At 59.6% G+C, this 26,236-nt stretch overlaps 1 protein-coding gene across 3 annotated transcripts; it reads left to right on the top strand.

The window, feature by feature from the left end:
• The first annotated feature begins 1,221 nt into the window (after positions 1-1,221).
• HIP1 (huntingtin interacting protein 1) lies at positions 1,222-26,107 on the top strand. Of its 3 annotated transcripts, none has more exons than XM_066635264.1 (32): positions 1,222-1,330; positions 4,323-4,386; positions 4,907-5,049; positions 5,887-5,943; positions 6,394-6,474; positions 8,030-8,106; positions 8,342-8,403; positions 10,458-10,598; positions 11,157-11,214; positions 11,522-11,597; positions 11,725-11,859; positions 11,983-12,080; positions 12,702-12,774; positions 13,614-13,797; positions 15,617-15,705; positions 15,931-15,954; positions 16,538-16,654; positions 16,740-16,841; positions 17,029-17,223; positions 17,865-18,012; positions 18,585-18,671; positions 18,859-18,966; positions 19,056-19,192; positions 19,293-19,403; positions 22,195-22,253; positions 22,623-22,716; positions 23,424-23,524; positions 23,643-23,748; positions 25,290-25,413; positions 25,531-25,592; positions 25,656-25,767; positions 25,899-26,107. In XM_066635264.1, exons 1-32 carry the CDS (start codon positions 1,313-1,315, stop codon positions 25,916-25,918), a joined length of 3,063 nt encoding a protein of 1,020 aa, XP_066491361.1. In that variant the 5' UTR covers positions 1,222-1,312; the 3' UTR covers positions 25,919-26,107. The 3 variants fall into 3 exon arrangements, with proteins under 3 accessions (XP_066491361.1, XP_066491363.1, XP_066491362.1); XM_066635265.1 differs by having other exon boundaries at positions 1,298-1,318; XM_066635266.1 differs by lacking the exon at positions 15,931-15,954.
• Positions 26,108-26,236: the final 129 nt, after the last annotated feature.

Below are 26,236 nucleotides of genomic sequence, written 5' to 3'. Positions count from 1 at the left end.
CCGCAGGGCGGCTACAGGATATGGACAGAAGTCCAACAGGCTGAGCACACTGCACACTCACAGCCATAAGGCACAACTGTGAAGTAGCAGGACTGGCCAGAGTGTTGAGCCCAGGAATCTCCTCTCTGTGCAAAGCCTTGTCTGCACTGACTGTGCTGGAGATGAATGGTTGGTGCCTGCTTGGAAGCCAGGCATGGTCCAGAGGGGTGAGGCCTTGTCAGTCAGGCTGGAGTGTCTTGCCTCCAGTTCAGAGTCCAGGAACTGCTGAGCCGGGTTTCCTGCATGACAGCCCCACTTCCAGGAGATAAAAATGCTGGGGAGCGGGAGAGATGCCACTGACACCCCCCCCCCCCGCTGTGGAGCAGCTTTGCTCTTGGCCAGATGCCTCCAGTGCTTTGTGGGCCGGGGGGGGGGGGGGCCCTGGAGTCAGCCCTGCAGGATCTCCGGAAGGGGCAGGTCCCAGTGTTGGGGGCAGCAGCCCGACTGCACACCAGTGGCTCCTCTGGGCCGGGGCTGAGGGGTAGTCGGCCTGCGGCCCTGCAGGTCCTTCTCCGGGCTTCTACGCCCCCTGCCTGGGGATGCTGCCTGCAGGGCCAGGCCCGCTACACCCCCCAGTTCCGGACTGCCGACTCTCGCCCCCCAAGCAGTCGCTGCTTGGCCCAGGGAGGCCCGTGGCCTGGCCGGTGCTGGGGGCTGCCTGCCTGGCTGCTCAGGCCAGAGCAGGGGGCTCCCCATCCCGGCACCGAGGAGCAGCCCCTTCTCTGGCCGAGGCGGGAGCCCGCCCGAGCCCTTCCTGCCCTTGCCCCTCGCAGCTGCCCCCTGGCCCGCTTCTGGCGACGGGGGAGGGGTGATGGTCCGCAGGCAGCGGTCCCCGCTCACGAGGTCCCGGCCCCCCGCGCTGCCGCCGCCCAGCCCAGCCAGTCTGCTCGTCTCCTCGGCCAGCAGCTTATCCTTTCCGAAGCGGGGAGGCCGCAGGGAGCCGACCGCCGTCCGCGGCTCACGATGACGGCGGGGAGAGCCGAGCCCAGGCCCCGCCGCAGCCCCCGTCCTCCGCCCCGCTCCGCTCGCTCGCTCCCTCGCTCTCCACGGCCGCCAGCCCGCGGGTGCTGAGCCCGGCGTGGAGCCCGCGGCAGCGGCAGCGCCAGCCCCGCCCAGCCCCGCCTTGCCTTTGTGCTCCCCCCGGCCGGCGGCGTCTGCGCGGCCAGCCCGCCCGCCCGGCCTCGCCCGCCCCTCCGCGGCCTTTGTCGCTCCCAGCGCGCGCCCTCGCGGGGTCTCCGGTGCTGCGCCTGGCGCGGCGCGGCCTCCGCCGGCCATGGAGGTGGGCAAGCTGGTAAGGCGCGCCGGCGGCGCGGGACCGGCAGGGCTCCGCTCGCTCCGGAGGGAGGAGGCGGGCGGGGCGGCCCGGCTCGACTGCGCTTCTGCGCGGGAGGCGCGTCCCGGGCTCAGCCGGCGGCCGGCATCGCGGCTGGGGAGCCGCCCTCCATCCCGGCGCTGCCCGGCCGGGCTGGCCCTGCGCCCCCGCGACCCGCCTCGAGGGGCTCCTGGGCTGGCTGGGCCCGAGAGGAGGGGCAGCTGCCGGACTGGCGCTGGCCCGCGCCGCCTCCCTCTCGGTGTGGGAGGGACGCCCACCGGCCCGGCCCGGCCCAGGCCCTCTGTGCCGGGGCTCCTGGAGATGCTGAGGGGGCGCGCCTGCAGGTCCCCAGCGGGCGAGGGTGGGCTGGCCGGCCGTGCCCGGCTGCCGGACGTTGCTGGAGCCGCTCCCTGGTGGGCGCGCGGGCTCTCCTGCTGCGGGTGACTTCTTGGAGTTGCAGCGAGAGCTGAACCTGCCTGGGGGGCAGCCAACGAGCTGTGCAAGGGGTGACTTGGGGGGCAAGTGCAAGCGGGAGCGCCCCAGACTGGGGGGTCCTGTGCTGGTTGTGGCCAGAGTGGTGCCCCGGTTGCCGCTGGGCCCGCTCAGTCCCTCCACCGGAGGAAGACCCCGGCCGGGGCCCTGGAGCAGCAGTTCTGCTCTGGGTGGACACAGGCCTGGCTTGGTGCAAGGCAGCCTGGCAGGTCCCTGCCCTTCTCTGGCTGTGGGCTGGAGAGGCTGCCCCCTGGGGCGAGGCCTCCCTCTGTGCCCCTTCTGGCCTCCGGGGACTGGATGCAATAAGGCCTTGGCTGCTCCTGCTTCTCATGGCAAAAGAACGTGGGCTGTGGGCAGTCCATGAAGGTGTTTTCCCTGGCTGGCCGGAGCTGGGATGTTTATCTTGCCAGGGGGGAGGGGGTTGCAGTGTGTTCGTCCGGTAACGTGGGGCTGACTTTGGAGGGGACAGAAGCCCAAATAAACTGTTATGCGTCCCTCCCCAGCCCGCCCTTGAGGTGCCTGTTGACTCACATCCTCTGTCAAAACCGCTGTGGGCCTGGCCCAAGCAGGGTGCAAAGGGGAAGCTTCCAGGGCTGCTTGGTCTCCAGTTCCACAGGCCCCCTTCCTGGGATGCTGCCCTCGCCCTGGAGGAGGCAGGCCTGCCTGGGCACACAAAGGGACCGGGACTGACCACCTGGCCTTTGAAGTCTGGGTTCTGTGGCTCCTGTCCCAGTCTGCTCTCACTCCAGTGGTGCTGCTGAGAATGCCGTGTTGCAGTGTGTGTCGATGTGTTCTGTGGGGTCTTCCCAACAGGCCTCCCGCAGCCCCTTGGCCAGCCCTGCAAGGAGCGTGGCCGAGGTGTAGCTTCTGCCGCTGCCTCTCTCAGCCGGACTTGTCCAGACCCTTCTTGATGGCCAGACACTTCTTAGGTGGCCGGGGTGGGGGCTCCTCCTTGGCACTGTGCCATCTGGCACAGCCCCTTCTGAGCCGCTTTTTCTGGGGCTAGGGCCAAGAGTGACTTGGGCTGAGCACAGCCACAGGAGGGAGGGAGGGAGGGAGGGGCCAGCTGGTGGCATTAGGTGTCCTGAAAGTTCCATGTGGATTTTTCCCCAGGAGCTGTTGCTTCTGCCCGGTGGGACACGGGACACTGCTGGCGCTCACTGCTTGGGCTGCGTGTGGCTGTGGGGGGCTGGGGGATTAAGCTGGTGCCTTGGGTGCTGCAGTCGCTCAAGGCCCCTCTGGAACCTGCTCCTTCCAGCGCTGCTGAAGCTGGGAGTGCCGGACCAGACTGCGCTTTCAGCAGAGTAGGAACTCCTCCCGCCCTGGGCAGCTCCAGGCCGTCCTCAGCCCTATGAGTGCAGCTGCAGTTCTTGTCTGAGTCCTCCTGGAGAGGGAGGGGAAGCCCCAGGATTCTGTGTGCCGCCCGTGACTCTGCGACTGGGTAGGGGTCTCTGAGGCGAAGCCTCCCCTCCTATGATTGCGTCCTTTTGTGGGACAGCGAGAGTGGCAAAGGCCTTGCTGGCTTTCAACGCAGGCCTCCAATGTCACTTGGAAGAGTGTTTGTTACCATTGCGGTTCTCACAAAACTGTGGGCAGGGCAGGTACGAGGACGGCTTCCTTGGAGGCATAGCACTGGGCCAGCCCCTTGGGCCAGCACTGGGTGTTCTGGGTCGCTGGACTGTGGCATGGATGGCTAGGGCCTGGGCGCGTTCCAGCCTCCCCACTCTCCCTGTTTGGGCCACTTCTGCAACTAGCGAAAACGACAGCTGGAGCCTTTCCGGTGGCCGCACAGGCTGCTGGAGTGCCTGGCTAGCGCTTTGCCCGCTCTTCTGGATGCCACCCAACCCCTCATGCCATTGCTGCAGTGCAGGCTTGCTTCCAGGGCCCTTGTGGGTGTTTGGTGGGGGGCAAGGGTGGTGTTGCTGCCATGACCTGCCAGCCCAGCCCAAGAAGCTGCTCGTTTGTCTGCAGTCTGGCCTTTCCTTTGCCTTGGGAGCTCATGGGACTTTTTCCATGGTTGGAATAAAGGAGTGATGCAGAGGTGGGGATGGGTGGGCTGTGCCCGCCTGGCTGCTGTGTCTTGCTGGTGTTTTCCTGTGACTGGGTGTGACTCAGGTTTATGAAGGGCACCAGTGGCGGGAGCTGGTGAGTGGGACATGGGGGGCAAAGCCGTTGGCCCTGAAAAGTCTTGCCTGCCTTGGCAGGCCAGACCCCTGCCCTGCCTTTCCTGGGAGGAGTGCCTCTCTCCATACCCTGATGGCTGGCCCACATTCAGACCCCTGTCCACTTCGGGGGCAGCAGGCCTGACTCAATCCCAGCACTGGACTTGCCGCCATGTGGGCAGATGCCAGGTTGTTCCCAGCACTGGAGCCGGGTGTGGGCAGCCGACACCATTGTGAGGAGGGGTGCACGTGCTGTGTGTCAGCCGTGGTACTGGACTTTTCTCCACTCTTAACACTTCTCCTCTCTCTGTGTCCAGACGGTCAGCATCACCAAGGCCATTAATGCCCAGGAAGCCGCCGTCAAAGAGAAGCACGCCAGAAATATCTTTTTGAAAGTGGGCAACTCGGGGAGGGGGTCTGGCTGAGGGGGCCTGGAGCCCTCACAGTTTGAGATGGGCTGCTCCCCACTTGCCTTCTCTCCAGGTGAGTGCCAGGAGTGGGGGCAGAGGCCAGGGGAAGCAGGAGTGACTGGGGGGGCAGTCTCCTGGCCCCGCCCCTGCTCCTCCCCCCAGCAATTACTAGTCAGAGGGGGGCCTCTGTATCTCTGTCTTAGGGGCCAGCACTTCCCCTCTGCCGACGGCTCCCGGCAAGGCTTGTGGGGGATTAAGCAAGAAGCAATAATTGCAACAGGAGAGGGGGCCAGGCTGGGCGGGCTGGGCCTTGGTTGCTGCTTCTCTTCTCCTTGGGGGGCAGTTGGCATTTCACGGGCACAGGCGGGCAGGAGGGGGGCTGCGGGCTCTCCTCCTTGGCACCCATTGCTCAGAGCTCTCGGGCTGGCAGCGGTACCCCCGTCCTTTCCTGGGTCCAGACACTCCTCGGGTTTTCCTTAGCCACCCCCCACCATGCATCCTGGGGACCCACCACGAGAGAGGTGCTCACACCTTCTGGGCAGTGGTCAACCGCCTGGCCCTCTCCAGCAACGCCGTCCTGTGCTGGAAATTCTGCCACGTCTTTCACAAGCTCCTCCGTGATGGCCACGTGAATGTAAGGCTGCCCCTCCCCCAAGCCCTGCTGCCGCCCCCTTTTGTGGACCCCCTTCTCGAGCTGCATGTGGCACTCAGGCTGTGTGGAGCTGATGCGGTTCAGGGTCCCCAAACACCTCCTGCCTGGTTTGCCATGAGGGGAAATCCATGGTGGACCCTCTGGCGGTCGACGGAAACCACGCTAGGTGACATGGAGCCGGGAGATGACCCACAGAAAGCTGCCCCAACTGTTGATGGCCGTGGTTGATGCTGCCTACCTGCCAGAGCTTCGGCCCACGCTGAGAGTCCCAAACCAGTAGCGACGCCACGCTGGAGCTTGCTGAGTTAGGCCATGTTCCTGCTTGTGCTGGGAGATGCAAGTGAGGTTTGCTCATGGCTGACCGCAGAGCCTCTGGAAACCAGGGTTCTGTGTCACGGCTTGCAGCCGATGGTGGTCCAGATCCCCAGGTTAAATCATCACCTGAATCAGAGCTGAGGCCAACCAGCCTGCAGTGGACCACAGTCTCTCTTTCTCCAGAGGTGGTGCAGGGCAGTGACTGCAAGACTGGCCTGTGGATCAGAACGTCCCAGTCAGGCCATGAAGACACCTTTGGCAAGCCGCTTCCTCTTAGTCTCAACTGCCACGTGGGGGGCACAAAACAGGCACACCGGATTGTTTGGTTGCAGGGGCTGCCCTGGGAGAGATGCGCAAGATGCTCTGTGTGCTTGGAAGCCCTCTGTGGACGCTGCGTGGGGGTGGGGAGCCTGGGCCTGTTTGTCTGCCTCTCCCCTGCCCCCTCCAGTCTTGTCTGGTGGCTCAGTTGCAGGGCACGCATGAGCTCCCCCTTTTCTCTGGCAGGTCTTGAAGGACTCCATGCGGTACAAGAGCGAGCTCGGCGACATGAGCCGCATGTGGGTGAGTGAGTACTGCGGGGGGGGGCCTCTCAGTCCGGAGAGTGAAAGACGGCTGGCTGTCCCTGGGCTGGAACAGGGGGCTCCGGCCCTTACAGTCCTGCCCAGAGGCAGCTCCCGCCACAGGCTCTCCGGGTCTTGTGCCTGTGGGTTGCACATGCCCCCCCTTGCCACCAGGGTTTGGTTCCGAGCGTTGGGGGGAATTACATCTCTGCGGTGAAGAGACAATCCCACTGGGAGGAGAGGCAGTCTCTCTTCTGGCGTGCTGCAGTGCCCCTTCCCCAGGACCTGGCACTGGAATGCTTCTGCTCTCAGGCTTCCGGACCTCGTGAGCTGGCTCTGGTTCCAGGCAGGCAGGCAGGCCTGTGCAGCACTTGGAGGGAGGGAGGGAGGGAGGGCTGTCTCCAGCCTGGAGATGCCCTCCCCGCTCACCCACTCTCCGCTTCCTCCACAGGGCCACCTGAGTGAGGGCTATGGGCAGCTGTGCAGCATCTACCTCAAACTGCTGAGAACCAAGATGGAGTTCCACACCAAGGTAGGGGGCAGTCTGCATCGCTGCATTGCGTGCCCTGCCACAGCCACCTCTGGAGCTCCAGAGCTGCCTGAGAGGCTGGCCGTTGGAGCTGGGGGGTACCAAGAGGCAGGGGCTGCTCAGTGGGCTTCTCTGGAGGCGGAGCAAGAGAGCAGGGCAGCCTAGACAGAGCCTGCGCAGAGCTGCTCAGCTGGCCACATGCCCTGGAAGATGCACCCCTCTTGGTTCCTCTGACGGGTTCAGAGCTATCTGCAGGTTCTCCAGACTGGGAGGCTCTGGGGAATTTATCCAGACGGGGCCTTGGGCGCTGCATTAGGGCCTCAGGACTGGCTCCACCCCCCCCTCCCCACACAGTCCTTTGTTTGGAAGTTGGGGCTGCTGACTTATCCAGCCGCCTTGTGACCCTGCCTGCCCCTCTGGCAGAAGACTGAGGGGGGCTCTTCCTGTGTCCTGTCTTCTCTGGGGGTGTGGCAGGGTGGGAGCTTTGTGTCCTCAGGAGGAGTGGTCTACAGACCCAGGCGCAGAGAGGGGGGTGGGCTTGACAGCCACAAGCCCAAAGGCAGCGGGGTAGATGCTGCATGTACTGGTCTGCAGAACGCCTTGCCAAAGAGTGGTGATGCGGTCCTGGCCAGCTCCCCACCCTCCTTGCCTTGCCAGAGTTGTGATTGGCTCCAGGCCACCCTGTTTGTCTCGGCTGCATCCCGTTTGGAAAGAGGGCAGCAGCAGGTATTTATAGAACGGAATCCGGCTGGCTGTGCTGGGCCAGGGCGCTCGGTGTTGGCAAGCCTGGAGGCAGAGCAGCGTAGTGTCGAGGAGGAGACTGACTGCAGCCACGGCCCCTGCGAGGGGCAGGAAAGCCTTGCTATGTGTGCCCTTGGCTGGGGAGTGGCTGCCTTTGGAGCTCTGGCTGGCAAGAACGTGACTCTTCTCCTGAAACCCCACATCCCAGGGAGGACTTGATGGGGCTCCCTGGGGAGGGAGGGAGGGAGGGATGGGTGTGGCTTTCCTCCTGTTGTCTCTGCCGCAAATGTGTGGCATTCCCAGTGGCTTTCCTGGGGTATGGATCACCAGCCCGTGTGCCCTGGGCACCACTTGAAGGGTTGAAGGCCAGCTGCTGCTGTGAGTGTGCGCACACTCCAGTTGCTTCCTGAGTCAGGAAGCAACTGTAGTGTGTGGCACTCACAGCGGTGGCTGGGGCCATTTTGCTGCCTCTGTGAGTGTGCGTTCGCTCCTGTCAACTTGGAGTCTGAAAGCGACTGGAGAACCCGGAAGTGACATCACGTGGTCATGACATTGCTTGGCATCGCATGATGTTACCATGTTACTGCCACAGGTGCCATAGCCCCTGGGTGCGCCACTAGGTCTTTCTCATCTTGGAGGATGTGAGCCTACTCGTGTGCAACTCCCAGCAAAGTGGCCTTGGCTGACAAGACCTGCCTTGGGCTGAGAGCCAAGTGTTGTGGCTGCCTCCCCACCCGGAGTGCTGCAGTTCTGGCTACGCAGAGAAGAAGGGCCAGGTTTGCAGGGCCTTGGCCTGATTCCCCCCCTCCCCCCCCAGAACCCTGGCTTCCCTGGAAACCTCCAGATGTCCGACAGGCAGCTGGACGAGACGGGCGAGAACGATGTGAACAACTTGTGAGTTGCGCCTGGCCAGTGGTGGGGAGCTCTGGGGTGTCTGTTGGTCCCCCTAGAATTGCCTGGCAGTGACTGCAGATAAGGCCTGGGGGGCTGCCTGGTTTGCCTTCCTGACTTGCTGGGTGGGGCAGAGGGGCAGCCGGCAGGGAAGGCTCTGGCAAGAGGCTCTGGGTGCTCCTGCCTTGGTGGCTGTTGTGCTGCTGAGCTGCAGCACTTGCCAATCTCTCCCTTCCAGCTTCCAGCTCACTGTGGAGATGTTTGATTACCTGGAGTGTGAGCTGAACCTCTTCCAGACAGGTAAGGCCTCTTGGCAGCCGTCTCCAAAGGCAGGAGCCTCCTTTGCTGGGATGGCATCTCTTGCACAGCAAAGTGCAGCTGGGGAGTAGAGGTGCCGGGTGAGCAACGGCCCTTCCTGGCTTCTCCCCCTGGACCTTGAGGCAGGTGTAGGGGCAGAGGGCTTGCAGCCCCCAAAGCTGCCATTGCCACACATCCAAGGCAGGACTCCCTGCACCAGTGGCCAAGTTGATGGGCCTCCTGACAGGCAGCCTGGCCTCTGGTTGCTGAGGGAAGGCGGCCAGCTGGGGTGACTTGAGAGGCCCAGCAGCCAGGCAGCACTCCAGTCTGCAGCTTGCAGCTTGCTCTCCAGAAGCCTCTCATTGCAGTGAGGACCATTGCTTGGGAGTCCTCCTACTCTGAATGGCAGGCCCTTGGTGGGTGGTAGTGCTTGCCTGTTCCTTCCCACTGCTCCCCCCCCACTCGCACCCCACAGCACACTGCTCTGGCCCCCTCCTGTTGCTGCAGGGCTGATACGTGGTCTATAATTCCCTAAAAGACCCTTTTAAAAAATTTGAGGTCCCTAAAAATGAGGCTGTGAAATTTCTTTTGAATAATTTGTGTAAATTTTTATGATTTTCAATATAACTTCTAGGCAAGCTGCAGCAATTCAGGCCCAGTGTTGCATTTCTCCTGGAGGTAGTTCCCAGACACAACAAGTGTTTCTGAACTTTTGACTTGAAGTTGAGGGCTTCCACTTCTTTAAATTTTTTTTACACCAGGCACCCAGCTTCAAATCCCTGGGTGACCTCTCCCAACGGTGCCATGTAGATATTAAATAACGTGGGGGACAGTGTAGAATCCTGCTGCACCCCACACCTCAAGGGCCAGTGTTCTAAGTAGGAGCCCCCCAGTGCCACCATGTGGGATCTGTTGGCCCTGGAGGAGTAGAGCCACAGCAAAACTGTGTCCCCAGTCCTCAACTCAGCCAACCATCCCAGGAGGACACCATGGTGTTGAAAGTCACTGAAAGATCCAGACGGACCATGCGCTCCCTCTGTCCAGCCCTGGGCGACACCAAGGCTGTCTGTGTCCCAAGGCTCTGCCTGAAACCAGACTGAGAAGGATCCAGATAACCTGTTTCATCCTGAACCCTCTGAAGCTGCCACCACCTGCTTGACCGCTTTGCCCAGAAACAGGAGGCTCAAAACTGGGCAATAGTTATTGAATACAGTGGGATCCAGAGGGGGCATTTTTAGCAGGGGGGTGAGCTGCTGCCCACTTTAATGCCATTGGCAGCACTCCCTCCCTCAAATATGTCTAAAATAATCAAAAGTTGCATTAAAGTTAGACAAGCTAAAATAGAACTTTAAAGAGTTAATATGCGTTGAAAACAGTTTAAAAATGTTTTTTGTTTGACCTTAACCAGTTTAGGGCACAGTCCTCACCCCTTACGTCAGTGCTTTCCAGCACTGGCAGAGCGATGCCAATGGGACATGTGCTGCATCCTGCAGTTGGGTGTCACTCATGGAGGCCTCCTCAAAGGAAGGGAATGTTTGTTCATGTTCCTTAGAGCTGCACTGCCCTTATGTCAGTGTTGGAAAGCACTGACATAACGGGTTAGGATTGTGCTCTTAGTGGGAGGGATTATAAAAAAAAACACATTCTTTTGAGTGACGTTTTTGCTGTTCCCATAGTTTTTATGAGGTCCCTATTTTGGTCCTTTTTTGGGGCCTGAGAGTTCCCTAAAGTTCCTAAAAAAGGCCTGCATATGGAGTATGAGCCCAGCCCCCTGCAGCTGGATGGGCTCTCGGGTTCCATGCAGGGGAGTGCTGTTCAAATGGCGCCTCCTCACGCGGATGGACAGAGAGCCAGTGGTGCCATGATGGCGTGTGAAGGAGGTCCTGTCTCCAGCAGCAATGCTTCCAAAGCTCCACTGCAGCGCTCGGCCTGGAAGAAGCAGCTCTCCCGGGACCTTGGGCAGAGGAGTGACTGTGTGGATGTGCGAGCTGGGGAGGGACCAAGAGGCCCTTTGGTCCAGCTTGCCCAAACACACTATTTCTGTGGTTTTCCCTCAGTGTTTGGTTCCCTGGACACATCCCGCTCCGTATCGGTCACCGCTGCTGGCCAGTGCCGCCTGGCCCCTCTGATCCAGGTCATCCTCGACTGCAGCCACCTCTACGACTACACAGTGAAGCTCCTCTTCAAACTCCACTCCTGTGAGTGTGCCCGGCGGCAGCCCTGCCCTGGACTGCAGGCAAAGGCCAGGTCTGCAGGGCTAGCTGCCAGCTCAGGCCTGCCCAAGACTGAAAGAGGGATGGCCAAGTATCAGAGTATGACAAACTCAGGGCAAAGAACACTTTGCAAACATCCTGTTGGTGATCCTCACAACAGCCCTGTGAGGTCGGCCGTTCTTCCTGTCTTGGGGGTGAGCAGCGGACTGAGGCAGCTCGCCTGAGGCCATCCAGAGAATTGATGGTCAAGGAGAACTCTGGACCAGACATCATACCAGTGTCCTGGAATATGCCATGTCCTAAGAAATCTAAGCATGCCTCTGAGCACGTGCAGAGTGCCCTCGAATCAGTGCACCAGTTTGTACACTTGGCCAGCAGGCTTTGCCCAGCCCACTGGAAAGGGGCCCAGGGGCAACAAGTGACTTGCACAGCTTTAAGATTGGGAGGGGGGCTCATACCTGGGCCAGTCCTCTTGCTCAAGCACTCCCAAAAAGAAGCCTTTGGAAGCCACCCCCTTACCCGCCTCTTGCCCTCTGCCCCCAGGTCTTCCAGCTGACACCCTACAAGGCCACAGGGACCGGTTCCTGGAGCAGTTCAAGAAGTAGGTCTGCTGGGTTGGGCCTGGGCACGTGCACCGGAGCCTGGCCCCTGGTTGGGACTTGTGGGTCTGTTGCCCTCTCGGCCTCGAGCGAGGAGTGTGGGGCAACAGCAGGCCTGGGTCTTGGGCTTCTTTCCAGCAAATCAGTGGTTGTTGTGGTCTGGATATAGGGGCCCCTTCTCTGACCTGGTCCGATGGAGCAGGGGCCTGATTCTGAGCAGTCATGTCAAGAACAGTCATGGACAGTAATGTCTGAGGCTGGCCAGAGGATGGCTCCAGGGGGGCCTGGACTAAACTGCCCCCTTTGCAGGCTGAAGGACCTCTTCTATCGCTCCAGCAACCTGCAGTACTTCAAACGGCTGATCCAGATCCCACAGCTGCCAGAGGTGAGCTGCGTCCAGGGCCCCTGGTGCCCTTGCACCCCCGGCCCCTCCATTTCCCTCACAGGGCTAGAGCTAAAGGCCACTGCAGCCTGGAACTCTGACCTCAGCTGCACCTCTCTCTGCCCCCCAGAACCCACCCAACTTCCTCCGGGCCTCGGCGCTCTCGGAGCACATCAGCCCTGTAGTGGTCATCCCAGCAGAGACCTCGTCCCCTGACAGCGAGCCTCTGGCAGACCTCGCGGAAATGGAGACCTCCTCACAGCAGGTGGGTAGAGGCCACCCCCCCCGCCCTGGGGCCCAGGTGCAGTCCCTGGCACCGTGCCTGCGAGCTGCCTCGGGCACCTTTGTGGACACGTGCAGAGCTGCCAGCTTCCCTCCTTCCTTCCAGAGCCTCTTCGACAACAAGTTTGATGACATCTTTGGCTGCTCGTTCAGCAATGACCCCTTCAACTTCAACAGCCAGAACGGGATGACCAGAGATGACAAGTGAGGGGCCGCTGCTGCCTGCCTAGCTGGGAGGGGTTTCAGGGGCAGGGGAAGTGCATGCATGCATGTGCACCTGTGACGTCCTACCCTGGCATGTGGAGCCACTGGCCACTCCCAAGTGGACTGCACGGGGGAAGAGCAACACTGGCACGGCTGCTGCGTTTGCAGGGGGCCCTTGGCCAGTGGCAGCGGCTGCTGCTCCTGAGTTCAGAAATGCGCCTCTGTTCCAAATGCAGCATGTCCCCACTCTTGCCCATGCCTGGACGCTCCCTGACGAAACAGCGAGTGTGACAGCTTCTCCTTCCCTGACTCCTTGGGGTGGTTGATCCAGCAATTGCTGCAGGAGCCCCATGTTTTTGGAGGGGGCCTCCGGCCTGGAGAGGACAGTGGGCTGCAGCTGCCTTCAGTGTTTTTGCACAAATGAGGGAGGCGGCACCTGCTGGGGACTTGCAAGCCCACCTCCAGAGAGGCCTCTGCCAGGTCCCCCCCGCAAAACAGGACCAGCTGGGCACACATCATTTTCACCTCTTTCCTCACGGTGGGGGGTGCGGGGGGGCGCAGGCTGTCTGGTCTCTGCTGCTCTGGTTGACAGCCCGTTTCTCCCTCCCTCCCTCCTCCCAGGGACCAGCTGATCGAGCGGCTGCAGAGGGAGGTCAGCGACCTGAAGGAGGAACTGAGGAATGTCCAGGCGGAGGTGAGCACAACCCCCTCCTACTCTCCTCTTGCAGCAAAGGAGGAGGTCCTGGCATAGGAAGTGCCTGCCACACTCCAAAGAGGCCAAAAAAGGGAATGCCTGCCCTGTGCGGCCCTCCCTCCCTCGACAGGGCACACTGCAGTGCTGTTTGATCCAGCCAGATCGTGCAGCCAGCCCTGGCCTTTGCTCTCCTCTCCCTTTTGAGGACCACTGGGAGGCAGGGGAACACTAACAAATAGACAAGCCAAAAGATCAGGCCAGAGAGGCAGGCGAGGCTCAGTTCCGAGCAGAGTGACTGGGCCTTTCCCCCACAGGCCGGGCCTTCCCCACACCCAGGAAGAAGGATGATGGTGCGAGATGGAGGCCAATGCGCGGAAGGTGCAGCTGTCCTGTGAACAAGCCTCCGAGCAGGGCGGCAGGCACTAGTGCCTCTGGTGTGCTGGGCACAGGCCGCCCTCCAAGGGGCAAGGGTGATCTGAGCAGCCCTCTGGGGATCAGGCCACGGAATGTGGGCGGCCTGTGAGAGGTGACCCTGGACTTGGGCCCAGAACAGCCTCCAGAGATGGAGGGAGCCCTGCCTTGGAGGGGAAGCAAGCAGGGAGACCAAGGAGGGAAGGGGCTTGTTCCAGAAGAGCAGCTGGGAGCCAGCAAGATCTAGTGGGGGCACCAGATGCACAGTTGAGTGAAAGCAACCCCCACACAGAGGGCATCGCCCTGAGGCAGGGAGAAAGCAGCTTGCTCCCCACCCCTGCAACGGGAGCAGCGGCACAGCCGCTTCCGGCCCCTGCGGCACGCGGTTGGTGTCTAGTCAGCTCTGCCTTCCACTTCTTCATCTCCAGAACCAGCGCCTGGTGATGCAGCTGAAGGGGCAGGTCAGTGAGCTGGAGGCCGAGCTGGCAGAGCAGCAGCACCTCAAGCGGCAGGCGCTGGACGAGGGCGACTTCCTGCGCACGGAGCTGGACGAGCTGAAGAAGCGGCACGAAGACACTGAGAAAGCCCAGCGCAGCCTGACAGAGTTTGAGAGTGAGTGGGGTGGGCTGAGAGCCCAGCAGCCCCACCCCTCGACCATCCTGGGGGGGACAACACAATGCCCGCTGAACGGCTTCAGATGCCGTCCTCTGTCTCATCCTGACAGCACAGGGTGTGTGACAGATGGACAATCAAGGCAGCAATTGTTGTGCTGTGAATCAAGGAGAAGCTGTGTTTTAAATGCTGTCATAGCTGTGGAGGATACGCTGGCAAACCTCATCTTTCCTCTCCACTTGGGATCTGCAACCGTTTTTCAACATGCACAATCAATCTGTTTATAGTTTAGCAATGTAGCTATCGGTGTTCTCTCTCTCTCTCTCTCTCTCACACACACACTCACACACACACACACAGCAGGCAGGGGCTTGCAGGTGTTGCTGTCTCCTTGGAGAGTTCCTCCAGGAGCCTCTTTCTTTTGTAGGCAGGACACTTTCCCTTGCATGATGTGCCCCGTCCCCATCCCCCATGGAATGGGGCCACCTGTTTGTGCCACTGCGAAAGGGGAGGCAGCAGCCTGGCACAGAGAGCAAGGGCAGTGGGCAGAGGAGGCCACTGGGCACTGCTGCCTGTACCTGGGGGGGGGGCCAAAAGGGCTGCTTGGCCACAGCACTCCCATTTGGATCCTGGCAGAGGAGGCCAGCAAGGGTGGACACGCCTGTTTGCAATATGCAGGCGCCACTTGGCTCTTCACTGCTTTGGAACACCCCAGAAGGTTCCTCCTGTTTTCCTGCCTTGTGTTTCTGTCACAGCATCTTGCCCTCCGCCCCATCGGTCTGTTTCACAGGCTTCTGGAGAGTTGCGTGTATCTGGGCTGGGCCGGGCTGGGAGCCCCCACGGCCCGTTCTGGAGGGTTCCTGGCGCTGCTCCTGCATTGTGTAGAGAGGTGGCAGGACAGCAGCCTGGAAGTGCCTCCATGCATGTCCTGGGCACCCCTGCCTTGGCAAGCATGGCTTCTCCTGTGCAACCTTGGGCCGGCGTGTTGCCCAGAGGTATGGTGCCAGCAGACGAGGGGATTGTCCTTCCCTCAGGCTGAGCTGCCCAGCCCTGGAACTGCAGGAGAACCACCTGTGAGCCCGCCACCAATGTCCCCTCCTGGAGATTCCAAGGCTTTCCACCCACTGGATGGAGAGTCTCCGCCCTTTGAGCAGGGAGCCCCTGCCAGGCGCAGAAGCAGGTGCCCACAGACTCTGCCTGGCTGAGGGTTTATTTGTTTTTGTTTTGGAGGTTTGAACTTTTCAGGGCTGGACTTGGCGGAGTCCAGTGAAGCTTGCCTGCCCCTCCCCCTCCAGCATTCTTCCAGTCATGCTCCCCATCTGCTTCTAGGTCTGGTAGGGGGTGCATCTGTTCCTTGTGCTTTTTGTGGGGAATTCTGTGCTTGCGGGGGCTGCAGGTTTTCTCTGAATCTGAGGGGCTGCCCTCACATGGGGGCCTCTCTCCTGATGGGTCTTGCCTTTGACACCAAGAGGAGAATCTTCCCAGAAGTAAAATCTTCTCTTAGAAGTTCCCCCCAATCCTTGGGATCCCTTATGAACTGAAGCTGAGTTGAAATTGTTCTTGTTTGGAGAGTTGTTCTGGTGAACCTGCCCCCCAGAAGAGTCTGAAGAGGTGGGGCAGCCCCCAAGAATGCCTGTCTGGGGCAGAGGGCTGCTGTACTGATTCTCCCTCCAGCAGGTTGGCTGTGTGCCTCTCCCAGGGCAGGGGGAGGGGAGTGGTGGTGCCCTGCCCCCTCCCCAATGGAGCTGGACCCAGGCTGCCCTTGCTCTGCCACGCCCCCCAAGCAGTAGTCACAGCCCTGCCCGTCTGCCTCTTGCAGGAAAGGCGCAGGCAACCGAGCAGCGCTACACCAAGCTCAAGGACAAGTACAGCGAGTTGGTGCAGAACCACGCGGACCTCCTGCGCAAGGTAGCGCTGCCCCCCGTGACAGGCCTGGAACGGAGCCACTTGGGCGCCTTTGGACGCTGTCCAGTGGCAGCGGTCCCTTCTCTCCCCACTGGTTCTGCCTTGAGAATCCTCTGGCTTGAGAATGGCTCCCTCTCTGGAGACCTTTCGGCGAGGCCTGAAGACCTTGTTGTTTAACCAAGCCTTCTGACTTCATGGCCTTTTTAACATCTTTTATACATCTTTTAGTTGCTTTTTACAGGCTTGATTCCTCTAAGTACTGCTGTTTTATGCTCTTTTATTCTGACTTTTATCTGACTACTGTTTTTATGGGTTCTGCTAATGTGTTTTTTAATGTGTTTTTATCTGTTTGTGAAATTATGTTTTAATCTGTTTTATATGTTGTTAGCCGCCCTGGGTCCCTTTGGGGAGAAGGGCGGGATAGAAATAAAGTTTTATTTTATTATTATTATTTATTATTATTATTATTAAGGCAACAAACCGTAACATAGGCCAAGGATTTGAACCCCCAGAACAGCAGCGCTAGGCTGAGGGACATGTTGGCCAAGGGTGTCAGACTGGGAGCCCTGTGGGATGAATCTCTTGGCTCTGGGATTCTCTCTGAGGAAGGTGGGACCCCTCCAGGACCTTCTTGGGGTCTGCAGAACATTGGGGGGGGAGGAAAGGCCTACGTTAGTGATGCAGTATGGAATGCACCCCACTCTTCTTCAGAGGGGTGCATTCCGTGTTGCATCATCAGTCTTTTCCCCAGAGTTGGGGTGAACCCCCTGCCCGTTCCCACACAGGACCTCATGGGCCCACTCCCGCTCTTGACCTTCCCGCTCTTCTCTCTTAGAATGCAGAGGTCACCAAGCAGGTGACACTGGCCAGGCAGGCCCAGGGAGATGTGGAGCGGGAGAGGAAGGAGCTGGAGGACTCATTCCAGCGGCTCAGTGAACAGGCCCAGCGGAAGGTGAGGGGGGCCACCCTGCAGGTATGCTGGGGGGGGGAGAAGAGGGGGCCTGGCACGATCACATTCTCGACCGTCCACCCCACAGACCCTGGAGCAAGCGGAGGTCCTGGAGACCCTGAAGAGGGAGCTCATGGCTGGCAGGCAGGAACTGCAGGTCCTCAGGAGCTCCGTGGAGTCCAGCGTTCAGGTGAGGCCTTCCTCCACTGCAGTTTGCAGGCTTGGGGGGATGTGGGTGCCTCCTCTTTGCTGCCACAAGGAGGGGCCACCGCAGTGCTGGCAGAGGCAGCAGGGTGGGTGATCGGACTGGCTGCTGTGAAGGGCCAGGGCTCTTGACTGGTGATGCATCCTCTCCCTTCCCCCCACCCGCTGCCTAGTCTGAAGCAGAGCACGGGGTCCAGCTGGCTGAACTGCAGCAGGAAAAGGCGTCCTTGGCCGAGGCAGTGGCCCAGCGCGATCAGCAGGTGGCAGCCTTGCAGGGCAGTGTGCAGCAGCTGGAGGCCGCCCTGGAAAGAGGGAGGGCAGAGCAGCACAAGGCGGTGCAGGAGCTGCAGAGCCGCCTGGTGGACAGGGTAGGCCGCCCCCTCCCCTGAGCGGCATCTCCTCCAGCCAGTAGCCTCCCTAGAAACGGCAAGGCGGGCTCTTGGGTGACTGGGGCGGTTGAGGGTCTCCCCAGTGGCCCCTGGAATCCTGCCGCGACCCGTGTTCCTTGTGCAGAGCTCCTCCGTGGCAAAGAGGATGAGCCACTCGGGTGCCACTTGTCGGTCACGGGCAGGAAGGATGAGCCAAGGGGGCATCTTAGAGAGCAGCACATCAGTGTTGGGCTGTGTGGCTGGCTCTGGTTCTCCTCCTCTCCATCTGAACAGCGAGGGGGTATGGAGACCCCCTGGCTGTGAGACTGGCAATTGCCTCACACTTCCCTTGTGCAGCCGGTTGACCCAGAGAAAGGAGATGGCTGCTCAAGGGTCAAGCGCCCCCTCCCCTGCGCTACAGCACCCAGCTGGAGTTGATTCTGGCCAGAGTTGGGGAGCGCACAGGGCACCCCACCCCGCCTCATCCAAGCACTGGCTGGAGCACATGCCACTGCTGCACGTCCAGTGCTCTGTGTGCTGAGCCCCAAGCAGAGCAGGCAAGTGGGGAGAGGATTTGCCCTGAGTGCTCCCAGGCAGCAGTGGAGGGCAAAGCCTCAGTGTCCCTCTCTCTCTGCCCACAGGAGAGCAGCACTCAGGCCCTCCAGCAGCAGCTCTGGGACCAGCAGTTTGCCCTCCTGCAGTGCGCCTTGGAGGAGGCCGAGCAGATCGTTCAGGGTGCCCTGCACTGCCTTGAGGAGCCTGCTCACGCCAGCTGCACAAGCTCCCCAGGTCAGCAGGCAGGGGGGCCTCACACCTTGCTCTCCTCACTCCCTAGCGGTCCCCAAAGGTCAGGCTCGGTGCAGACCCAAGGCACAGTTTAGTATGTGCTGCTGCAGCCTGGAACTGGGCAGTGGGGGGGGGAGCGCAATTCCTCCCTACGTTGCACAGGCAAGGACTTCTCGTTCCCTGGGGCAAATGCACACAGGTGGCCCAGCAGCTGCCCCCATGCCTTTTTATTTTAAAAAAAGTTTTTCCTGCCAACGAAAACAAAATTGCATCTCATCTGAGCACTGAGGCTCAAAGCAACACAATCCACAGGAAAAAGTGGCTGGAATGAAAGCAGCCCCCAGGAGAAAACACAAACTCATGCGAGTCAGTGCCTGGCCCTTGGGGGGCGTCCCAGAGCCTGACCACCACCTGCCAGACTGCTGCAGTGGGAAGGGTCTTGGGGGCTGGTCTGCCTCATTTTGGACCACATGGTCCGTGGACACTGCCTGCTCCCAGGCCACTGACCGCCTGCTGCCTTCCGTGGCAGTGTGGGGGGGGAGCTCGTTTCACTCTTCCTTTCATGTGTCACCCAGATTACCTTCTGTCCAGGACTCTGGCAGCTTCTCTGTGCACAGAGCGGCTTCAGGAGGCACGTGGGCAGTACCTGTCGGATCAGTCAGGTGAGAGATGCCCAGGCAACAGCCCCTGCGTGGCAACTGGCGTGAAGGGCTGGGTGGTGGCACATTGATGGCTGCTTGGCAGTGGCCCCTGTTGGATCCTCGTGGCAGTGACTGCGTGTGCTCCAGGCTGGTCTCTGAGGGAGGGGGCTGGTGCCCCCCGGCTCATGTGCTCTCTGCCTGCCCCTAGATGTGAGCAGCTTGTTGTCCTGTGTGCCTCCCTTTGCCCACCTGATTAGTGACACCATCCTGCAAGCTAGCGCCACGTCGCACATGGCACCCATGAAGCCTGCAGACGGTGAGTATCCCCTCCAGGAAAGCAAGAAAGGGACCAGGGCCTCTGGGACGGGTGCCTAAGTGGCCTCTTTTTCTGTTGTGTGTCTCCAGAGCTGCTGGAGGTCTGCAAAGAATGTGGGGCTGAAGCCCTGCGCTGCTTGGGGGCCCTGAAGGACAAGGCCACACTGGAGGGTGCTGATTGCACGGGAGTCGCCAGCTGCCTCCGCCAGATCAATGCCATTGGAGAGGTGAGGAGCACCAGTTGCAGGAAGTGGTCTGCAGCCTGAGAAGGGCCCAACTGGAGATGAGAAGCTGGAGGAGGGGTAACCTCCCCCTGTGCTCTTGCAGGAGCTGCGCCCCAAAGGCCTGGACGTCAAGCAGGAGGAGCTGGGGGACCTGGTGGACAAGGAGATGGCAGCCACAGCGGCAGCAATCGAGGCCGCAGCCACCAGGATTGAGGTGCGATGGGAAGCTGTGAGTGTGGGGGGTGGGGGGCCTTCAGCCAGAGGTGCAGTCTGGAGGCACCATCTGAGCTCAGCAGCAAGTGCAGCAGGACGGGGGGGGGTCTCGAGAGTGAAACCGATGGGGCCAGCAGTCAGTGGTTTGCTGCCTGGAGAGCGAGGCCCACAAAGCCCCAGCAGCTGCTGCCACACGCAGCCATCGCCACTTCCCCCAAAGGAAACCCGCCTTGCGTCACTGAGCCCCAGACTGGAAGGAGGGCCGTCTTCCCCACTGCAAAAATCACAGGCCCCGAGCAGATCCCTTCTTATTACTGGGAGCCACAGGGGAGTTCTCTCCCTTCTGCCCTGAGGCCAGATCATCTCCTCCTTTGGTCCAGAGCTGGTGCTTAGGGAGCAGGTTGTTGTCTCAGCCAATGCGCTGCTGTAGGTGCCAATGGGATCCATGTGTCATTCAGGACAGGCTTCCACTCTTGGGGATATTTCTTGTCTTGTTGCTGGTCAGTTGCTGGTCCCTGAAGTCTTCCTCAATGTGTTTGAGTCACATTTTCTTTGCTACTTCCTGTTGAACTCTCCAGCAGGGAGGTCGCTCTTGCCAGAGGTGTTTGTGTGGCAGCTGACTGGTGTTCATTCTGCAGACGTAGCCAAACCATTGCAGCCTGCATTTCGGGACTTGCTCTTCGACTGATGGTTGACGACTGTGCCTTATCTGAATTGTGTCTTTACGAGGGCGATCACAAAGAGAGAGAGAGTCAGGATCTATCTCAAGCCTCATTTGGAAGAGGTGCTTCCAAATGAGGAATTGCTTCAAAATTGATAATAACTTACTCCAAAGGAGCCTCCATCCTTTTGGGCTGTAATTGAACACCTGGCCCTAGTGAACACACTTGTGCAAAATGTCAGCTTTGTAAGTACTCAAAATAGAGGAGATGCCTTTTCTCCCTAAGGCGTGACTCGAGGGTGCCTTTATTCCACATAAAATAAGCATATTTTCCCAGCTCTAGCTTTTCCTGAAATCTTCTCATGAAGACAGAACCACAAAAAGAGAAATTGGAGGCTGAGGAGGTTGGAGCCGGAAGAGCTAAGGTTGTAGGCAGGAGCGGTAGGGATGAATGAGGACATGGAGGGAGGCAAGGTCAGGACAAGGAATGCCCACTGGATCCGAAGTGATTTTGGGAGGGGAGGGCCAAGGACAGCAAGATAAATAAGAAGAGCCCCACTGGATCAGGCCATAGGCCCATCTAGTCCAGCTTCCTGTATCTCACAGAGGCCCACCAAATGCCCCAGGGAGCACACCAGATAACAAGAGACCTGCATCCAGGTGCCCTCCCTTACATCTGATATAGCCCATTTCTGCAATCAGGAGGTTGCACATACACACCATGGCTTGTAACCTGTAATGGATTTTTCCTCCAGAAACTTGTCCAATCCCCTTTTAAAGGCGTCCAGGCCAGATGCCATCACCACATCCTGTGGCAAGGAGTTCCACAGGTCAACCACACGCTGAGTAAAGAAATATTTTCTTTTGTCCTAACTCTCCCACCACTCAACTTTAGTGGATGTCCCCTGGTTCTGGTGTTATGTGAGAGTGTAAAGAGCATCTCTCTATCTACTTTATCCTTCCCGTGCATAATTTTGTATGTCTCAATCATGTTCCCCCTCAGGCACCTCTTTTCTAGGCTGAGGAGGCCCAAACGCCGTAGCCTTTCCTCATAAGGAAGGTGCCCCAGCCCAGTAATCATCTTAGTTGCTCTCTTTTGCACCTTTTCCATTTCCACTGTCTTTTTTGAGATGCGGTGATCAGAACTGGACACAATACTCAGGTGTCGCCTTACCATCGATTTCTACAACAGCATTATAATATTAACCATTTTGTTCTCAATACTTTTCTAATGATCCCAAGCATAGAATTGGCCTTCTTTACTGCTGCCGCACATTGAGTCGACACTTTCATCGACCTGTCCACCACCACCCCAAGATCTCTCTCCTGATCTGTCACAGACAGCTCAGAACCCATCAGCCTATATGTGAAGTTTTGATTTTTTGCCCCAATGTGCATGACTTTACAGTTACTGACATTACTGACTTATTGAAGCGCATCTGCCATTTTGCTGCCCATTCTGCCAGTCTGGAGAGATCCTTCTGGAGCTCCTCACAATCACTTCTGGTCTTCACCACTCGGAAAAGTTTGGTGTCGTCTGCAAACTTAGCCACCTCACTGCTCACCCCTGTCTCCAGATCATTTATGAAGAGGTTGAAAAGCACCGGTCCCAGGACAGATCCTTGGGGCACACCGTTTTTCACCTCTCCATTGTGAAAATTGCCCATTGACACCCACTCTCTGCTTCCTGGTCTTCAACCAGGTCTCAATCCAGGAGAAATGACCTCAGCAGCAGCAGTGGGATCAAGCAGAATCACTGCTGGAGGAGGCCTTGGGAAGGGGCAGCATGGAGGCCAAGGGTTGCAGTTAGGGGAAGCTTTTTAGGAAAATGGGGAGACTGAGGAATGTTTGTAAGAAACAGAGAAGCCAGCAGAGATGGAGGAGCTGATATGCAGAGAGGGAGCCCAACAGTGCAGGAAGTGCAATCAGGAGTGGGAGCAGCTAGGGCCAAGGGAGATTTTGAGAAGGGCAATGGGGCAGAGCCTAGGGGTGGGGAGAGGAATGTGGCTAGATCTGAAGATACGGTTCTGGGCTTGAAGCAAGAAGCAAAGTCCTGAGCAGAAGGAGGGGAGGGGCAGGGGGCTGCAGCCATATTTTTGACCCACATTCTCCTCCCCCTTGGTCATGACAGGAGATGCTGAACAAGTCCCAGGCAGGAGACACAGGAGTGATGCTGGAAGTCAATGAGAGGTTGGTGTGCATAGAGGGCTGGGCTCTGCCTGCTGCGTCTGCAAGCTGGTGGGGTGTGGTGGTGAGGAAGCCTCACCCAACAAGCCTCTTGCCCTATGAGGGGGGAGTGGCACAAGGCGAGCTGCTGCTGACACTCGGCTCCCAGGGGTCAGTGGGGAGAGTTCTGCACCCCCTCCTGATGCCCAGACCTTCCAGATCTCCATTAGCCCTTTCCTCTTGTGACCTCAGCCTTCTGCCAGAGGGCTCTCCTCCCCACCTGATGTGATCTGGCAGGAGAGGGGAAGACCTCTGCTCCCTTGCCTGCCCGTGGTGGGGAGGGTCTGAGACTCTTGGGGTGACCAGCCCTGTCCCACCTGTGATCCCTTGCAGAATCCTCGGCTCCTGCACAGGCTTGATGCAGGCCATCCAGGCTCTGGTGCTGGCCTCCAAGGACCTCCAGCGAGAGATTGTGGAGAGTGGGAGGGTGAGTGCGGCAATGGCCTGGCCATCCTCCTGCCTCTGCTTCTCGTTCTGCACTGCTCCTTGAAAATTGACCACTGCTGAGCAGCACTCCAGAAAAGGCTTCCTCGATCTTTGCTCCATGTACCCCGAGTCACTGAGCGGGGCCATAACCACTCCAACTTGCAGCAGTTGGGTGGGCTTGGGAAACTGGTCCCAGCCCCTGCTCAGCTTGGGGGGGGGGGTTCTTTTGCTGCATTCAGGGCCTCTTCTGTCAAGGGCTGCAGAGAGGGACTGGCAGCTTCTTGGGGTTTGACAATGCTGAATGCCTGCTGGGCCAATGGAAAGGAGGGAAGTCGTGGGGGGTCTTGGTCCCCTCCCAGTTGGTCTGGGAAGCATAATCAGGCAGAACACGTCAAGAATGTAGTTGCTCTCACACTTATTTATTTAAAATAAATTTTATTTTTATCTGTCACATTTCTATACTGCCCTTCCTCCAAGGAGCTCAGGGTGGTGTACGTGGTTCTTCCTGTTCTTTTGCACCTGATGGCCTTTGGCAGAGTTGGGCCGTCTGTGGGGCAAGCTTTTCCTCACTGCCCTGCTGCTTCTGGAGGGTTTCTTGCCCTGGGTGCTTGATCGCCCAGACAGGGACACCTGTAGCCTGGGAGGAAGTGTGGGTTTGGACCGTCTCCTCCACTGGTTCCTGTAGCACTTCGCTCTCTCTCCATCTAGGGAGCAGCCTCACCCAAGGAGTTCTATGCCAGGAATTCACGCTGGACAGAGGGGCTGATTTCCGCCTCCAAGGCCGTGGGCTGGGGAGCTACGGTGATGGTGTAAGTGTCAGGCAGGGCTGGGGATGTCCACCAGTGGACAGCCGTGCAAAACCAGGAGGGGCTGTGGGCTGCAGCTCTGGAGGAAAAGGCCCACCAACCTCTGTGTGTCTGTCCCTAGAGACGCAGCTGACCTAGTTGTTCAAGGCAAAGGGAAGCTGGAAGAGCTGATGGTCTGCTCCCGGGAGATTGCAGCCAGCACTGCCCAGCTCGTAGCAGCCTCCAAGGTAAGTCCCATTACCTGGATACTGCATGGTTTCTGTGCACTGCTGTCAGAGCTCTGGGCATGGTTAACAGCCAAGATGCAACTGAGTTCTTTAAAGAAAGGAACAGACCAGAGGCCTGGGAGCTGTTCTGGATGGTATGTTTACTTGCCACATGCCAGTCCCCAGCTTCTGTCCTGGTGCTGTTTTCTTGCCCACTTCCTACTGAGCACAATGGACTGAGAGATGTGCCATGTCTTGTCAGACCTCGGCCCCTGGAAGTAGGTGCTACCCAGAACAGCCAGCATAGGTGTCCAGGGCAGTGCAGCAGGGATGCCTTTGAGGCCCCCTATATTCATCACTTCATTTAAAACTGGAGGCGGGTTGGGGGAGGTGGGAAGGAAGCTGGAAGACCCTCAGAATAAGACTTCTCACAGCCATTGGAAACAGTGTTGGCCAAGAGGCCTGGCTCTGCAGCCCCGACTGAGCTTTGGGTGGGCCTGCCCCATAAGAACGTAAGAAGAGCTCTGCTGCATCAAGTCAAAGGCCGATGTAGTCCAGCTTCCTGTATCTCACAGGGCGTTTGACCCACCAAGCGCCCCAGGGAGCACAGAAGACAACCAGAGACCTGCATCCTGGTGCCCTCACTGCATCTGGCATAGTCCGTTTCTAAAATCAGGAGCTTGCACACGTACATCCTGACTTGTAACCCACGATGGACTTTTCCTCCAGAAATTTGTCCAATCCCCCTTTAAAGGCATCTTGGCCAGATGCCATCACCACATCCTGTGGCAAGGAGTTCCATAGACTAACTACACGCTGAGTAAAGAAATATTTTCTTTTGTCTGTCCTAACCCTCCTGACACTCAATTTAAGTGGATGTCCCTTGGTTCTGGTGTTGTGTGAGGGAAAAGAGCATCTCTCTATCCACTCTATCCTTCCTGTGCTTAATTTTGTACTTCCCCCCTCAGGTGCCTTTTTTCCAAACCAGAGAGCCCCAAACACTGTAGCCTTTCCTCATAAGGGAGGTGCCCAGCCTGGTAATCACCTTAGTGCCCAATCCTATCCAATTTTGCAGTGCTGGTGCAACTGCCAATGGGGCATGCACTGCATCCTGCGGTGGGGAGGCACTCACAGAGACCTCCTCAAGATACGGGAACGTTTGTTCCCTTACCTCAGGGCTGCACCAGCACTGGAAAGTTAGATAGGATGAGGCCCTTAGTCGCTCTCTTCTGCACCTTTTCAATTTCCATGATATCCTTTCAGAGATGCGGCACAATACTCCAGGTGTGGCCTTACCATCAATTTGTACAATGGCACTACAATATTAGCCGTCTTGTTCTCAATACCTTTCCTAATGATCCCAAGCACAGAACTGGCCGTCTTCACCACCGCCGCACGTTGGGTCGACACTCTTGGAGCTGTCATTGAAGACCCCCCAGGGATTGGGTCTTCTGCTGGCACTCCTTCCTCTTCCTCACAAGCTCAGAGGGTTATCCATGCCGCATCTGGCCTGCCCCCAGCCTTGGAGGGAACACCTGACGCTCTTGGGTTTGATCTGGCAGGTGAAAGCAGACAAGGAGAGCGCGAAGCTCCGCAAACTGCAAACAGCCTCTCGGGAGGTGAACCAGGCCACAGCTGCGGTGGTGGCCTCCACCAAGGCCGGGAAGTCGCAGATGGAGGAGGAAGGTGCGCTGCAAGCCCCTCGTGCTGGGGGGCCCTTGCGAGGACTCCAGCCCCGCCGCCCCCACGGGCAGGGCAGGGGGCCCCAGCCCCAGTGAGAGTAACCTGTGCCCCCCACCCCAGACAGCCTGGACTTCTCGGCGCCGACGCTGACGCAGATCAAGCGGCAGGAGATGGACTCGCAGGTGAGTGGCAGGAGGGGCGGGGGGGCGGCTGGGGAGGTGCTGCTGAGCCTCTTCCTCCCGCAGGTGCGCGTGCTGGAGCTGGAGAGCTGGCTGCAGAAGGAGCGGCTGCGCCTCGGGGAGCTGCGCAAGAGGCACTACGCGCTGGCCGGCGCGGCCGAGGGCTGGAGCGAGAGCGGTGAGCGGAGGCGCTGCGGACGGGCGGGGGACTGCTCGGGGCGGCTCCCTGCACGGAGCGCAGGCGGGGCCGGGCGGCGCTCTCCCCGGCAGGGCCGTCCCGCAGCGCCGCTCCCTCCTTTCTCCCCGCAGAGGCCGGCGCCGCGCCCTGAGCCCGAGACCCCCGGAGCCTCCTCCACCCGGACCGCGGCTGCAGCGCGCCGAGACGCCCGCCGGAGGGCCCGACGCCGGCACCGGCACGGGCGCTGCGGGCCGGCCGCGTGCCTGCGGGGCTGCGGAGACGGGCGGCCCGCGACTACCTCAGCGCGCCGGGATGTGCCTCCAATAAAGCGTGAAGCCGCCTCGCTGTCTCGCCTCTTCCTTGGGCGGCGCGCGGGAGGGCGGGGCGGGGCGGGGCGGCCGGCGCGGGGCATGCCGGGAGGGGGCGGGGCGCGGGGCGGCCGTGGCGGCGGCGCGCGGCTGCTGCGAGG

Source organism: Tiliqua scincoides, chromosome 8, assembly GCF_035046505.1.
Source record: "Tiliqua scincoides isolate rTilSci1 chromosome 8, rTilSci1.hap2, whole genome shotgun sequence".
In the NCBI taxonomy this organism is placed as follows: domain Eukaryota; kingdom Metazoa; phylum Chordata; class Lepidosauria; order Squamata; family Scincidae; genus Tiliqua; species Tiliqua scincoides.
This window is presented reverse-complemented; position numbering and strand designations above follow the sequence as displayed.

Bases quoted from the DNA above. Each gene is read 5' to 3' on its own strand.
- HIP1 (XM_066635264.1), top strand. The intron at 6,475-8,029 runs GTAGGGGGCAGT...CTCCCCCCCCAG, and splicing joins AGATGGAGTTCCACACCAAG to AACCCTGGCTTCCCTGGAAA. The intron at 8,107-8,341 runs GTGAGTTGCGCC...TCTCCCTTCCAG, and splicing joins GAGAACGATGTGAACAACTT to CTTCCAGCTCACTGTGGAGA.